The following is a 17,193-nucleotide window of genomic DNA, read 5'->3' as shown; positions in this document are numbered from 1 at the left end:
TTGCCTTCATGACATCGAACCTGAATGGCATGAGAAATAGCATAAAGAGAAGACTAGTAATGCAATATATTAATCGACATGATCCGGATATAGTGATGCTAACCGAAACACACCTGGCGGGCACGAACTGCCAATTCTTCAAGAGAACCAAGTACAAAACAGCAATCCATGCAGGCTTCTCCATGGGCTCGAGAGGTGTGCCGATACTGATAAACAAAAGAACCCCGATAGACATAACACAGATAATTCAAGATCCGGGAGGCAGATTTGTGTTCATGTATGGCACACTATGGAACCAAACCATAGCCACAATGGCGATCTACTCGCCCCCAGCATTAATAGCCCCTCTACTCGAAGACATCACGCCGATAATAGTAAATAACCCAGCGGATACACTGGTGATAGGCGGAGACTTCAATGATGTGATGTGCAGCACTGAGGACCGCACACATCAGAAAGGAGGTAATCCGACACGACCAACCAGGCTGCCCCGTTTCAGGTGCTGGTTTGGGATCTGAATTTGGTCTTGAAATTCCTGATTGGTGCTCCGTTTGAACCACTGCACTCTTGTCCTTTGAGACTGTTCTCTTTCAAGAAGGTTTTCTTGGTTGCAGTTACATCTGCTTGCAGAGTAATTTGCAGGCACATCTAAGCCACCCTTTACTGTGTTCCACAAGGATAGGGTTGTACTGAGGGTAGGTACGTCCTTCCTACCTAAGGAAGTGTCCGAGTTTCATCTGAGCCAGAAAGTGGTACTTCCTGCTTTCTATCCTCACCCCTGCCCCACCTTAATCCTGGTAAGGAAGAGGAGACACTACATAGTTTGAACCCTCAGAGAGCTTTTAGCTTTTATATCTCCAGGATGGTCCAGGGTCAGAATGGGCAACCAGCTTTTTGTGGAATACACTGGACACCGATTGGGCCAGGCTGTTAAAAAACAGACATTGTCCAGGTGGATTATCCTCACCATTACTGATTGTTACAGATTGGTGGGCAAGGACCATCCAGAGGGGTTGAGAGCTCACTCCACTAGTGGCGTGGCTACATCCACAGCCCTGCAGCGGGGAGTTCCTATTAAGAATATTTGTGACGCAGCAACGTGTTCCATCCACACCTTTATCAAGCATTACTCCCTGGATACGCTCCATGGTCCGGATATGGCCTTTGGTAAAGCAGTGCTTTATTCTGCCATCTGATTGGGTATTCTAAATTCTTCTCCCTCCTCCATTAACTGTTACTGCTTTGGCAGTCTGTCAAAGATGTGGAATACGTTGGAGGACACAATCCATTCGAAGAACAAGTTACATACCAACTGGTAACATTCTTTCGACTGGATGTCCCTCCAACGTATTCCACATTGCCCTCCCAGCCTGCCCCTCTGAAGAATTTCCTATGCTATTTCAGCTTGCGTTCCCGCAAGGCTATGTGCAGTCAAGCAGTTGTGTGCAAGCATGTTACACGTTAGGGAGGACAAAGCATAAACTGAGGCTACAGGCGCCATGCGTCCTATTTATAACATCCGGTGACATCGTCCTCGACGGAGGCCTTCGAGGAACATCGACCCGACAAAATCGACGCAGGAAGCCCTCAAGCTGCAGAGCTGTGGACAATACATGTCGAAGATGTGAAATACATTGGAGGAAAATCCATTCGAATGAAGGTTACCAGTTGGTAAGTAACTTGTTCTTCTCAAAAAGGTCACTATTCATTAGTCTTTTCTGTACTTCTAAATTTCACATTACATCACAGTTCTCAATTAGTTTCTTTCTCAAAGAACGTCACAACAGAATTCACGTATCTTGATTTCACAGGGAATTTTCTTCCCCCAACACTTTAGTAACGTTTCAACAGATCCTCATGTCAAGGTCTAAACTTCCTTTCACAAAGTTCAAAGTTTCTTTAGGTAAGAAGAGGCTTTCTTTCTCCAGACTCAGTAGCCCTTGTTATCAATCTTCAGGAAGTTTCAAGATCACACTCTTCAGTTCTTTTCACTTGGTTATCACGTGTTCAACACTGGGGATCACTTGCATAACCTTTCAATCACTTGTTACAAATCTTTTTTTTTTGTGTGCATGTTAGCCAAACCAAATTTCGACTTTTTACACAGTATATCAAAAAAGACTAAACAAATCTTCATATCAGAGACTTTCGACAAACGCACAGTATTCCTCAGCCCTGTGCGGGACAACTCTGATACCTGGTTTACATTGCACTTGAGTCATGCCCCTGGCACTCTTTAGTTGAACTATGGGTCCCAGACCCCAGGATTCTCAGACGTGGGTCCCAGACCCTCCTGTGCTTTTCACATGAGTTCTAGACCCCTAGGATCACTTTATTAGTTTTCACAAATATTAATAAGTTAATTTGGTATTTTTAGGTCTTTTCCTTTCTTGCGCAGCTCTGCCTTTTAGTCTTACTCTTTGACTTCTATTTTGAACTTCAAACAGCTCCCCTTCACTTTAGAAAGCTGCTTTCATTTTTGTCTTGTTCTTGACCCTTGGCCGCTTGCACCCCGTTTAAACTACAGTCCCCATAATGCCTCTCTTCCTTACGCCATGGAGCTTTACATTCAAGGCTTTTGCATTGCTTCCTTTCCTTTCTTGGCTTCAATAGTGCCGCCCGCACTCCGCTCCTTTAATTTGTAACAAAAGGCTTTCTCTAAAGCTTTCTTTCACACATGTACCAGGTTTCACGAAACTCACTGGTCGCTGCGTTATCTGCTGGTTTCTGCTGCTTTCAGCGTTCGGACATGGTCTTCCTCACTGCCGCTCTGACCCCTGAGCTTCCATTCACATGCCCAGGGGAAACGAGCACTCCAGTGGACAGACAGCAGGCTGCAGTCTGCCTTTTCCAGCTCTTTGGCATCACGGCTCCCTAGCCACGCTGCTGTCCCTCCCAGGCACCAGGCCAGCGCTTCGCCACTCCTTTCTCTTCCAGACAGATTACTCTGCTCCCTCCTGCTTCTTGGCTCTCCAGGTCATCTTTACACCACCAGCTCGCTCAGTGTCCCTGTGTGCTCCACCTTTTATACTTGGTGGCCAAGTCAATTGGAGGTAGGTGGGAGTAGTTGCCTAGCCCTGTCTAGCCCTGTCTAGCCCTGTCTAGCCCTGTCTAGCCCTGTCTAGCCCTGTCTAGCCCTGTCTAGCCCTGTCTAGCCCTGTCTAGCCCTGTCTAGCCCTGTCTAGCCCTGTCTAGCCCTGTCTGGCCCTATTAAAGGGACAAAATGGAGAATAGCCATAGGAATCCATTGCCCATTGATCCCTATGGGTAATTCTCGACTCGCAACATGTTCTCTGTCCCAGTCCTTTGGGACTAAGTGGGTATATGGAATTATGGGAGTTGTAGTGTTCCACTAAAAGGGAAGGAAAGTTTGGTAGATTACTGTCAGGAAAGGTCTCACCTCTAGGCCCTCCCTCCTCACAACCCAAGGACCCTCCATCTAGGTAGTCCTCCTTCGTTAGTTCGCCCTCTGGGTTGGGATTAGGAGATTTTTGGGGAGTAAGGTAGGGAAAGCCCTTACGTTTTTCACAAGAGCGGACTGCACTCACATTATACTTTGAAAGAACTCGGTCTCAACAAAAATCCTCTGTTAATGTCTTCTAAACCAGCAGAGCAAGCAGCTTGATGCACTAAAGTAGAGTGGAAAAAACGGAGGAATGTGTGAGTGGTGCAATTCAAACTTTCTCCCCCACAAGCACACTCTCCTCACCTGAGCTGTCTGAGTTGGCGGTCTCTTGTAGACGTCGTTGTGCAAGGTAGTCTCGTTCCTTCTTATGATGAATGTGCTTGTCACGGAGGGAAGCCACAGTGACCGCTGGATAAAACAGCTGTCCCGTGACTCCCTTTCCGGAACCAAGCCGGAATCAGGGAAAACCCCAAAAGGGGGAAAAAACCCTGTGATGCAGTGTAGACTCTTCAATCCGGATGACAGAATAGTCGCTGAAGAGAGTAATGGAGCGAGGCGGATAGCAGTGTAGAAGAAGTACAACCGTCTAAACCATGTAGTAGTAGAGTCAGAGGAGAGGGAGGCTCCTTGTGGCAGTTAGGAGATATGGCACTGGTTCCAGAAAGAGGAAAATAGGTATGCAACAAGCCAGCTCGGGGGAGCCCAACAGGAAGAGAGAAACGGGAAGAATTCCCGAAATCAGAAGAGAGAGAAACGGAAATAAGCACACCGGAGTACCGCCCGGAGCAGCGGAAGGAAATGGTAGCGTTCCGAGGAAGGAAACGGGAACACAGGAGGAAACGGGGGAAACCATCTGGCAGATCTGAAAAGGTGGACGACAGAGGATCGGAGCGAGGAAACCCGGAAACAGGAAGTGTCCAAAGTGGGCTGCAACGCAGCGACTATCAGGAGGCGGGGAGTTTAAATACTTCCAGCGGTGCTGCGTCACAGAACTGGGGCTGGTAGCAAGAACACAGAGAAAGGACTAAAACACCCTACCTCTGTGTCTCCAGCTCCAACGCGGATACAACTGCCAATTACGGCAATGGCCGTGCCGGCGGATGACAGAATGATGCAACATGAGCAGGGAAACAATGTTCCCCACAACTGGACTGCATGACAAGTTTCTCAAGTTTATACCACCACGCAAGCAGAACATTTAATTTTTTCCAGGGGGCTTGCTTTCTGTCAGTTGACCAAATAGAACTGTGCATTGTTGTCAAGGTATAATTCAGACTACTTGGACTCAAGGAAATATTTCATAAGTGGCAGCCAGGAATAGAATGGTTAAATCTGAATACAAATGCAGAAAAGAAGCAGAACTCCAATTTACCCTGGAAAGAACTCTGTATTGGGCTGATGCACTGAAAGTTTCGGACATGCAACAACAAATGCTATACCAGGACAAGCACATTAAACCGTCTAATAACTTGACACTTACAGAAATTAGGGCAATACGGTCCCTGAACAACAACCGTAGCATTAGTCAAACCAACAACGGAGCACTGTTTTAATGTACACGAATGACGATGTGCATCTGAGACAAGAAATTTCACAAAGCTGCAGCAAGATCCAACCAAACCTTTTAAAAGAACTCCAAAAATGTTGCAAAAACAGGTAGAGGCTCCCCCTAATGACAGTGGTCATCTTTAACAATACATCTACCAAATGATCCCCTCTGTGTTTGATTATTCGTAATTTATGAAGGAAAGAAAATAGTTTTAATGGTCACGTGTATCTAACTAAATTTTTAACAGGATTTTGAAGATCCTTCTGAATGACACACATTCAGGGCTTGGTATCAGATAACTCGAAACTCAGTACATTCTATGTAATCCCCAATGGGCACGCTAACTGCGCACATCTCTTGCAAGGGACCGAACTTCATCAAGGATACCATTTGATTTACTGAACAAATTGGATGCTACTGACCCCATCCCAAGGAGCACATTACTGGCAATAATGGCTGTGCAGTCACTCTACATTGTTTTCCAAATCTATGAATGAGGCATGCCAGAATACACTCAGCAATCGCAACCGCTTGCTGATCCTATGGCTAAGTGCATAGCATTCATATTATCCAACACCTATTTTACATTTGGTGTTGACACCCAGTATGCTAATCTTTTCATGGCACAACTATCTCGGGCACTATCCCAAGCAACCTTAAAGAATCTTGGGTGCTCCCCCTACTTGAAAAGACCTTAGACCCAGCCATACACACCAATTATTCACCGATCACAACCGTGCCTTTTCTTCTGAAAACCAGAGACAAGGTGGCCTATTCACAAATACAGAAACACCTGGAATCCAACCTTTTACTAGAGCACGCCAGTCTGTTTTTCAGCCTCAGCATGGGACCGAAACAGCTTTAATAGACCTGAAGGACCAGATTGACGAGCTCGGAGATGAGGGGAAATCGGCCCTACTTCTCCTTTTGGATTTATCGGCTGCATTCGACCTTGTGGACCATGGGGTCTTGTGCAGCCATCTGCACTCTGCCGCTCACTTCTCCGAAGAAGCTATAGCATGGATACAATCCTTTTCTAAGTAATCTTACTATAAGAGTCTCTTCCCCCCACTGCAGCTGCGGACCCTATCCCCATCGCTTGCAGAGTGCCCCAGGGATCATGAGTCTCTCCCCTATACAACATCTTCACAAAGCCCCTTTTTGATGGTCTGGACCATCTTGGTATCACCTACACTAACTATGCAGATGCTACTGCGATCCTCCTACCACTTACTGGGGATTATGACAAGGATTTGGCCTAGGTGAATAGGGTTGATCTCATCCAGGCATGGATGGCCACCCATGGACTATACCTGAATAAGACTGAGATCATTATCCTGGGCACTACCTCAACCCTTAAACTAGGACCTAAATATTCTGCCTTCAACACTGAAAATAAAATTATTACCGTCGCTAAGGAGGTGAAAACTTTGGGTTTCTACCTTGACTCTACCCTTTCTTTCAACAAGCAGGTCAATGCCATGGAATCTGCCACTGCATATACTTGCAAACTGATCAGCGCGGGTAAACCTTTCCTGTCCAACAGCTGTATTACACTGGCCAGAGCGCTTATTTTGTCGAGTCTGGACTATTGGAATTCTTTATACATAGGGGCTAATAAGCAAATTATCAAAATCCAAACCTTCCAGCACAATGTCCTTAGAGCGGCACTTGGAATTGCTAGGAGAGAACACATCAAATAGACCAGAAGATTAAATAACTGGCTGCGAACACACGACAAAATCCAGCTAAAAGTTGCTTCACTCACACATAAATGCCTGAACAACGCAGCACCCTGTTTTTTGACAAAGAGACTCACAAGAAAATCCTCTACAAGACTCACCAGATCATCTAGCAGCAACTACCCCTCAGTGCCAAGAATTAAACTTTCTAGAGTCAGGGGTCGCAGCTTCCCAGTCAAGGCAGCTCAATTCTGGAACTCCCAACCCCCTTCACTGCGAGCAGATCAATCTTACCCAAACTTCCGCCGGAACCTCATAAGAAGGTTCAAAGACTCTGACAAGTAATGCCTTGCCTCGGTATTATACTACAAATGGACCCTTTCTCTACACTAACTTTTAGATGGTGTCCTCAAAGTAGCTCACTCTACCTGCCCATGATTCATGATTCTTTCTAGCCAAATTTTTGCTGACTTTTGTATATTTCTATATATCTGTATGCTTCTTTTTCCTTATTGGTCTGAGTCTACAGGATGTATATTCCTTATTTGCTGTATAATACATATGTATGTGTCTGTTCTGATGTGTAAGTTATCATGCAATGCGCCCTGATACCCACGGGTCTGGTGCGCAATACAAATAATAAAACAAACTGCAACATCATTTCCTAGCCACTTGTGAATGCAGCCCAGTAAAAGGTCTGTTCTAGCTTGATGCTACCCCCCCCCCCATTATTCAGACAATTGGGAAACTGTCTGTAATGAGCTTCCAGAGAAGATTTAAAGAATTCCACCCAACCACCAACCTCAAACGTTCCTACTTTCTTGAACAAGTTAAGTTTCTCAACACATTCATAACAATAAAAGATGGTTTGCTACAGAGCACAGTATAGCGCAAGCCAACAGATAAGGCCAGCTATTTAGAGTGACAGCTTCCACCCACTGCGTACAAAGTATGCCAGAATATTCCGCCAAGCATTAAGATGCAGCCGAATCTGCTCAGACAGAAGGAACCAGGATAAAAACCTACATGCTTTGGGATCAGACTTCAGAAACATTTGGATACAACTGCTGTGGACCGCTAGATCCACACGGCAATAAGGATCTCCCGCAGTAAACCACCTAAAATAGCTAGCAGAAGGAACCCAGAATCTGGTGCCACTGGTTGTCGCATGCAGTCTGAAGTTGGATTCCCTCTGCAAGATTGCTCAGGACCTGCAACTCTTTTGCAACAAGATGAACCGCTGGGAGAGTTGCCTGTTTTTTCTTTTGAATAGCCATAAATAAGCAACTTAAAACCACATCCACAGAAAATAGGATCACTCGAGGCAAAAACAAATATCTAATCCGTCCACATTTACAGTTCAGATACAGTCAAGATATGAAAGACAAAATTAGGGGAAGGGCCACATGTGCATCCAGCACTGTTGAGTTTATGTTTGAAATGCCTTAAGTGAGGCTACTGTGCAGGGGACTCTTTCCAGCAACTACATAAACAAGAAACTTCACAGGAAAAGCGTTAGTAGACGGATGAAGGAAGTGCCCATCCGTGAACACTTTGGAACAAAGTCCCATTACTGATGACTTTGATATTGAAGTGCTGAAAGTTAACCTTAAGACAAACAAGATATAAAAACATACAAATCAGCACACTAAGTACATCATAGTGTGCAGGGATTTTAATGCAAATTGTTTAAAGAGAGCTCACAAAAAGTGGGCATAATAAGCATCCACCAGCAGTCAAGAGGAATTTCGTGGGTTTCACTTACGAACTCACGTGACCTTCACCTCTTAAAGGTAGAAACTGTGGGAAATAATCCTCCAGTGGCGGCATGGGAACGAGGTAGCACATGAACAGACATTGACATCTTTCTTTCTAGAGATCTTGTATATCCCATTATACCATTTGAAGTAATCCAGACCGTAAACGGCGATCATAATCTATTTGAGTTGAGCTGGGGCAGTGGAACCAAAAACAAATGAGTCATCAAAGAATGTAGTTAGTGGAGGCACACGATTAAGAATGAGCAAACCTGCAATCGATATGTTACGCAGTTCTATACTAACATCTGTGGAGCCACTAGCAACATCCTGGGGAGTCCCAAAGTCGACTATAAGCCTCTCCTTGAATGCTAACATTTAAAAAAAAAAAGAAAATAAAATAAAACAGGAATAAAGAGGGACTTACCACAAAGAACTGATACTTATGATACCATGCTTGTGTAAAAGAGTACTGAGAAGAGCAAAACGGCTCACAGCAAAAACAAATCTCCAAGAACATAGAGAAAACGCAAAGATCGCAAGTAAGAGCTACAAGAGTTGGATGTCTGGTTATAGAATTAGATTGTATCAAAACGACTAGGAGCAAATGCTACGAATAGTTAGTGGCAGAAAAGATTTTTGGTCCTTGGTTAAGTCCACTGGTGTTAGGACTGAGGACCTCCAGCAGAACGTCAGTGGAAACGTGTGGACCAATTTTTCACTCTTATCCAAGGAATGAAAGCTCCTCCAGTAAATCTGACCAAAATATGTGATATTCCACATAATGTAGAAATAATTCTGTGAAAATTGCGTAAGATGAATACTTCACTTGCACCCGACGGAATAACATACGCAATGCTGAAAGAACATCCAGAGGAATGGGTCTTTTTCATTAACAGGGTCCTAGAGCGATCTACACAAACCTGATCGATTCCTAGTTAATGGAAAACATCAAAAGTGGTCCCTATTTTCAAAAAAGGCAGAAAGAAAATCCAAGAAACTATTGACCAATCGCACTTCTAGATGGGATTGGTAAGATTTTTGGTTTGCTCCTATTGGACTGTTTTCAGCACTGGACAAAGACTATGGGTTGTAATGACCCTTTCCAAGCCAGATTTGTAAAAAAACATCAAAACGACAGCAAACATCCTGCTTCCGAGTACTTTGAAGGGAATGGTGCAGGGGGGAACTCCTAGGATTTTTATGACTTTTGTTGACTCAGTCCAGGCCTTTGACCAGGTAAACCGAGGAAATATTGTGGGGTAAGCTGATTGGGAGAGATTGCCCGGTGGCAATATTGGAACCTCTAATGGCCCTCCACTCAAATACTTCCATGAAAGTCCACCTTAATCACTCTGGCACACATCAGCAATTCCTGCAGCCAGAGGCGTCCAACATGGTTTCCCCCTGCACCAGCATGTTTTAATTTCTACTGCTCTGACGTTCAACATTTCGAGCCTTCGATTAGATCTTTCCCTCCCACTATAGGGGGAGCTAATGTGACTCGTCTTTTATACACTGACGACCTAATCTTAATAGATCAGACTACAGTGGGCCTTCAGCGAAAACTGGACAGTCTCCAGAAATTTATTAAGAACAACAACTTGGAGATAAAGAAAAGACGAAAATCATGTGCTTTGAAAAAATAGAAACAAAATGAAATGGTTTTTGGAGGACCAGACCGAGGGGGGGTAAAGACATTTAAATACCTGGGAGTCAAGCTAACTAACAGCGTAACAGAGACCCTTATGTAAAATTCTCCGCTTGAGAAAGCCAGGATTTTGGCTAGTCAAGCTAAGGCCATGGATAAGAAATGTGGCCTTTTTTCCCTGTTAGCGGCAGTGAAATATTAAAAGGTAAAAGTAGTGCCTTCATTGACCTCTGGAGCTCATGCCTGGAATACCAAAACACATCTGGCCCAGGCTTGAGGGACTGTTTTGGCAGCAGGTTTTAGGTTTTAGGTCTCCCAAACTCGACTCCAATAGCAGTCGTACGCAGAGAATTGAGCCTCATTTCTCTCCAAGCCACAGTAGAATGGAACAGTCTGGCGCTGTTATGAAAAATCAGTCTACCAAACCTCCCCGAAAATTCTTCACATCGTCTACGACGAATTGCTGGGTGGGGCAAGTAAAAAAGAATAAGAAAATTCATCATATTAAAAGGGAAAGCCTGAATCAATTTAAAGGAGAAACCAATGGATTGTTTTCTTTGTTTAGTAAAAAATGTAAATCAGTTGAATAAAATAAAATAAACATTGATACTAATACATGCAGATGTTCAGTGCACTGAAGGATGGTTTGAACAGACATTGCGGTTTCATGTATTAAAGATTTTCTCTTTGCCGGTTTCCTCCCATAGACTTCTTTTGACTCCTGATCTGTCTTTTTGGAGGTAAGTAAAGCTTTCGGCTTTGCTTTCCTTGTCCTTTGGCTTATTCTTATGGGGAAACTGGTCTGTCCATCCGCCTATCGATACTGAGAGAATGTCTCTTTATGGATTTCTTGTGTTTTTACAACTGCACGCATCCTAAAGTGAAGTTCGGTTAGGGTTTTTTGTATGCTTATACCTTTTTCTGTAGTGGCCTTTTGGTTACATGTATGATGTTCTTAGGATGGACTTGTCGCAGTTGATATTTTTCTACCATGTTTTCTACTGTTTACATGTGCACTTTTACATTTCCTGCAATTGGCTACTAAAGATGGTAAGCACTTTAAGATGGCATGCCACAAGGGTTTTGCCTGTCCTCTGGCCATATTGTTTGGCTGCCTTCCGTCCCTCTGATCCAGAATTGCCATATATGGCAATTCCTTTGCGTGTGAGCCTGGATGTGGTGGCTGGGACTGTCTAGTCCCCATACACACCCTGGTGTCTGAATGCCTGTTGCTGGGCAGATGAGGTGGCTATCCATTTTTGAATATCCACTGCCTGTTTGAATAGTGCAGATCCTTGCCATTGGTTGGTTAAGGTGAACTCCAAGCCCAAATCTTGGATAAAAGGAGAACTTCTGCAGCCATTTAACTGATCCTCATTGAAGCCAAGTCCCCCATGAAGAAGTGCAGCCTGCTGATGATCCAAGGATGTCTTCTGCAGTTGATCAGGACCAACTCCAGTGTAGTCTTCATGAAGCCTTGCACCTGTGTCCTGATCTCGAAGACCCTAGGCAGTGCTTTGACCTACAGACCTATGGCAACAGGTCTTGACCCCTTATCAAGGATCCAGGCCTTATGATCCTTTGGAAGTGTCCCTTGACAACCAGTGAACTTACCAGCTCTCCCCTGGACTTCCTCGCTGTTGCCGTTATGAGCGCATCCTTTGATATTTCAGAATCTTGAGCTGTAACGGACCTGATAATTTTGTGTGCGCCTCTGCCAATTATTGGGCAGTCACCAAAATGTTTGAATGGATAGACCCACCTGATTGTAAGAAGTTTCACTTAAGCCTTCAGTCTTCCATTTGAGAGATGGTCTGCATCATTATATTCAGTGCTGAGATGAGCCCCTAAAGTACTATGTAGACCAGAGCTGGATTTGGCGCTCCTTAAAGACCAAACTCGAAACAACTCTGCCAGTGTCAGTAGATGCTGGAGCTTCTGGACACGTCGAGGACGTTAGGTTGGTGCCTTGATCCTGGACTAGACTAATCTGCACAGTAATATTACTGCTCTGTGTGACCCTGCGTGTAAAGGGTGACTCTAGAGGGCCATAGACACCTGAGCACCGGTATCTGGTCTGGGGTTATTACGCTGTTGTAGGATCATGTTGCTACAAGTGTTGAAAAGAGAGCTGCTACCTGGAAAAGGCACACCCGCTGAGCTGGATCCTTCCATTGAGCCCTGTTGTATTACCCCCTGGAAGCCCATTGTACCGTCCACAGAGCCTCATTTTACAGTTCCACCAGCAGAACCACAATCTCATTTGGACTGGATGGTTGCTGGTGCTCCCCAGCAGCCATAGCCTTTTATTTCTTCTTTGAACCTTTTCGATGGCCCTTTAGCTTTCTGTAACTTCTATGGATTCTCAATGTTGCTGGAACACACCGGAATCCCAAGAACCCAGTGCGCTGGAAACTGATGCGATTTATTGGATTAAGAACACACTTTCTGGCTGCAAGGCTTCCATATTGTAGTGTTAACGTCTGATACTAATGTATTGTTTCAATGTTCAGCAGTCAGCCGAAAGCTTCATTTTGTTTCCGATTAGAAATGAGTCTGTTAAAAATGGGTTCTGTGAACTTTTCTAGACCAGGCAGGCTAGAAGTAGACAATTGAGCCCCCTTTGTCTTAAGCCTTTAGGGTCAATCTGCTCACTCTTAACCCTACAGTTATCGGAGACTACATACAAGCGGAACATATTTGAAGGTTTTACTTTCAACCGTAAATAAAACACTGTAAACGTATGTGTACATTATTTTAACCGATAGCTTTTTTCATTGTATTTGTTGCCCACATTCTTAAGTGTGTCTAGGCTACTTGATCATACCTAGTCTGTGAGGTATTGGTAACACTTCAAAAGTAATGTGACCTTGCTTAGATCAGGGTGGTGGGATTTGGACTTGAACACAAACCTCAGGAAGTGTTCACAAACTTGCAAGTATATGTCCTGACCATGCAGCACCATAATCGGAAGTCATGTTTTAGGCTGCGGCATTGTGGATTTGGTTTTTTATAATAATGCCTAACTTTCCCTTTTGTTAGAGGGGTTTCTATGCCTAGATAAATAACCAAAGGCGCTTGACAGTCGCCCGGAAGTTTGAACTGAAGTGTCCTCCGTCCAAAAACTATTCCTACCTTACCCTACCACTATAGTTTGAGCACATCTCTCCTCTGTTCAAGTCTTCTGGTATGCCAATGTGTCTCTTCACTCGACAGTTCTCTTCTTGGAGATTTCTTTAAATAGTCTCCACCTTTTGGACCAGATCTTGGAGTTAATGTACTTGCTTGGTCTCCACACTTCGGCTAAGTGTTTCCACAAGAGTTGGTACTATTCCTTATTACTCTTTGATTCGGGTGTGAATATTCTTTTAACTCTAGTGATTCTAGACTCCTCCTTAATGTCTTTACTCCCCCACCCCGTTTCCTGGGGTTGTATCCCATTCTGCACACTTGCTTTCTCAGGCTTATTCATAACTCTTGGCACCACTCTGTCCCCTTTCCGTCAAAAGATTTTTATCTTTTATGCCTTGTGTATTGTACAAGGGACATGATTCTATTTGTGCTCAGTCCGATTTGGAACTATGGAGTATATCTACACAGCCTACAAACCACACTTTTGGGCTAAGCTCCTGTTACGCTCACCTGGACCCCACAGGGGTGTCGATCGGACCCGGACAGCTGCGGTCTCCGGCAACGTGATGCGTAGTGCAGAGATGACTGTCTGTCTGGACTGGCCCAACTAGTCTTGTCTGCTGGACCCGAAGAAGTATTTTCCTGCAAGTGGAGACAGGGATTCGCCACCTGTGGGTTTTAGTGATGGCCTCCCAAATGTTCTCGCTCTCCCCCACTAATCACCTCCGATATCCCCTTAGTAACCTCACCTTATGTTTGTAAAAGATGATCTCTCCGTCCTGCGTGTCTTGCAGGGGCGCTTAGATACCAGTTACTTCACTGGTTTGAAGGCTTTGGGAGAGTTCCGGTAAGCATTGACTCTGTCCCAGGCGGGATTGGTAAGTATCAAGTTCAAAGAGTTCAATGTGCCCGATGTTCACTCTTGTCCCCTTCCTTCCTTAAGTTGCAACTGAGTTCGTGAGAAGGTGGTCTCGTAGCTGCTGCTGGCGTTCAGGTAAGAGTCTGTGTTAACCAACGCTGCCCGGTAACTATTGCATGCGTTAACGTTTTTTTCTCCCTCTTTACAGATGCGGCATGTGAAGATATGGAGAATAATACCGCCGGTGGTAAATCAGGTAAGTCTATGGTGGTAAGAGGTATTTATTGATTCCCTTGGCTCACCTTGTTCTTGTACCCCTAGGTGCCGGAGTATGGCGAAGAAATGATGGAGACAGTGCCGGATCGAAAGATGCTGTGAGAACTGGTGAATATGGCGCCGTGCTGGAGCTGGCGAAGCGACGCATGCAGGACTGATGTACTTTCTAGGTCGGGAGATGAAATGGATCCGGAATAAGCTGAGGATTTTGAAATAAGGTCGTTTTCTAACCTTGTCCTTTTCTTTCTCTTTATTCTAGGAACTCCGAATTCGAGGTGGGCGTGGCAGAAGACTGGATGCTGGCTGCAGGCACGCAGGCGTGGCAGAAGACTGGATGCTGGCTGCAGGCACGATGAGTCACGCTGCTGGATGCAGAATAACACGAAGCATGTGCTGCTGTTCGGGCGTGGTTTAAATAGCCTCCAAAGTAGTCCCAGGACCACACCCGAGTAAAAAATAGACCCTGTAGTAAAATAGTCCCATCCAGGCCTCACATTGGCTTGGATTGATTTGCAGCATGGTCTGCATGAGGTAAGTAATGTCTATGAGCCTGGCGCCTATGGCGCCAGGACTGATTTTTGAGCCTGGTGCCTATGGCGCCAGGACTGAACCCAGACAGCCCCTAGCTGGGGCTGCTGGTGTTTTTGTAAATATCTGGATGCCTGCTCCCGGGGCTGATGGGCTTGATCCGGATGCCCGGGGGTAGGCATCATGACAGCTCCCTCTGACCTTGGATGGCGGTTGTCTCTTCATAAAATTGTCCTCCTCCCAAAGCTGTTACACTAGTTCTTAAATTTACCACTCTGGCCGGGCGCTATGTGTTTTTTTTAACACCGACATGTCAAGGAGGTCAACCACTTCAGAGCCTGATCTGTGATGTCCAGGTTCTCAGTCGATTGATCACGATGGCGTGATTGACTGTGTCAAAAGCAGATGAAAGGTCAAGGATGTTGAGGAAAGACGGAAGGCTGGAGTAAAGATTAGTGAGCAGTTTCCGTGCCTCTGGCTGCTGTGAAGCCAGACTGATGGGCATGGAGACAACCAACAGATTAAGTGTGGAGAGTAAGCTGGGAGATGGCCAGCCTTTCTAGGAGTTTGCCCAGGAAAGGAGTGATGGAGATCAGGCGATAGTTTGCCGAACAGGTAAGATCAGCAGAAGGCTTTTTAAGGAAGGGGTGTACAAGGGAGTGCTTGCGGAGAGGAAACTCATCTAGTGGCGACGTTGGGATTGCAGAAATCGGCCAAGGCTGGAGCGCTGGTGTCAATGTGGTCCTTGATGGTTCTGGAGGAGCAGGAGAGCACTTGTTTGGATGACACTTTCATAGATCTGACTTGTCTTTAAACATAGTTTGGGATTGTCAGAGAGAAAGAGTAGAGGGAGAGGCTGCCAGAGGGGGGCGGAGAGGGAGAGAGAGGGGCAGAGGAAGAGGACAGCGAGGACAAGATGTCCTGAGTTTTAGTGGTGAAGTGAGAAGCCTAGGTTTGCTTAAGAGATCCGGTATAAATGGTGTCTATGTAGGTTTCATTGCCCATTGTTTTAATTACAGCTCTGTTTGGTATGTTCTGGTCCCATCAATATGAAGCACACCATGTGTACTTCAGAATGGTTAATACTGACTCGGATGCTTGGTACCAGGTTTTGCTGTTCATGCGCTAATCACGGTCATTCTCATTCTTCATTTTTAGCTAACTTGGGCACACTAATTTTCTTTATGAGCAAATTGGGCACAATGTCGGTCATGTTTAGTCCTTTGTTCCTTTCTTCTAAACTGTAACTGACAGTGTCATTGATACTAGGGTGATTATTGGGGCTGTGCTCTGTTCGTTCTGCAAGCGACAGTATTGGAACACTTGAGAGAGATTTAAGAAACTCGCAGGTTGATTATATTCCATCTCACTTCAACGCCCACCTTTTGGCATTCGTGCTGCTGACCCAGTGCTATAACTTACGATGCGTTTTAGTAATGTTTATAATGTAGTTGTGGGATACTGTTGGAACATGTAACTTGAGTGCCTTTCAAATTTGTAACCACTTAATATTTCAGAAATAGGACAAGTTTAATACTAAAGAGATAGCCGAGGATTTTGAAAAGCTTCTGTAATTTGATTAGATTCTTAGGGCCGATGATTGCTTATTGCTGACCTCTAGCCATCTTAGGTCGCTAGAGTGGGAGTGTTGGTTGTTGATTGAGGCACTTAACTAATTTAGTCCTCCTCTGCTGCCTGCTCACGTTTTGAGCATTCCTTCCCATGCTTCTTTGGTGTTTGTCTTATGTATTTTTGTGAGCGCTCTGAGGCCTACGGGCATGTGGCGCTTTATAAAAATTAAAATAAATAAATACCACGGGTGTCAAATATGCAGGGCGTGTCACACAAAATCCTAAAGTCCCTGCAGGGCGGTCAGTGTCTGATAAGTACTTCCCTTTGATGGACTAAACAAAAGAGCATGTTGAACCCTATGGGTTTGTTTTATTGCATTGATGGGACAGAGGACTGTGTTAATCTTATTTTGCCCTTTTTAAGGACTCAAGCTTTCATAGTATGATAGTATATTTTAATGCCTTTGGGTTGAGTGTTAACACTGGTCCTTACAGCAGCAAGTGAAGCTATTAAGGAGCATTGTTTTTAAGTTCTTATGTCTGCCTTTCTCTTCAGCTTACCTTTGAAGCAAGTGAAACAGAAGTTCAACTCAATGGACATTTCTCTGAAGGAAAATCTACGGGAGATGATAGACGAGTCTGCCAACAAGTTTGGGTAATGGTCTGCCCATTGATTGTTCTGTTTTCTGCATTCTTAGAGATTTTATAATGCATGGAATCCTATCTGTATATGTGATGCTTTTACAGGTAGACAAGCGTAAACGTGGAACATTATTATCACT

At 44.7% G+C, this 17,193-nt stretch overlaps 1 protein-coding gene across 1 annotated transcript in view; it reads left to right on the top strand.

Moving 5' to 3' along the window:
• Positions 1 to 17,193, top strand: part of CDC45 (cell division cycle 45) — a 753,019-nt gene that overhangs the window by 478,310 nt on the left and 257,516 nt on the right. Inside the window, exon 12 of the mRNA XM_069620055.1 lies at positions 16,968 to 17,066. Within this exon, the coding sequence (XP_069476156.1) occupies positions 16,968 to 17,066 (99 nt within the window). The remainder of the gene's footprint in view (positions 1 to 16,967; positions 17,067 to 17,193) is intronic.

The sequence above is a fragment of the Ambystoma mexicanum genome, chromosome 10, assembly GCF_040938575.1.
Source record: "Ambystoma mexicanum isolate Mex_15411 chromosome 10, UKY_AmexF1_1, whole genome shotgun sequence".
NCBI classification, from domain to species: Eukaryota; Metazoa; Chordata; class Amphibia; order Caudata; family Ambystomatidae; genus Ambystoma; species Ambystoma mexicanum.
Note: the sequence above shows the minus strand (reverse complement) of the source record. Positions and strands in the feature narration are given on the sequence as shown.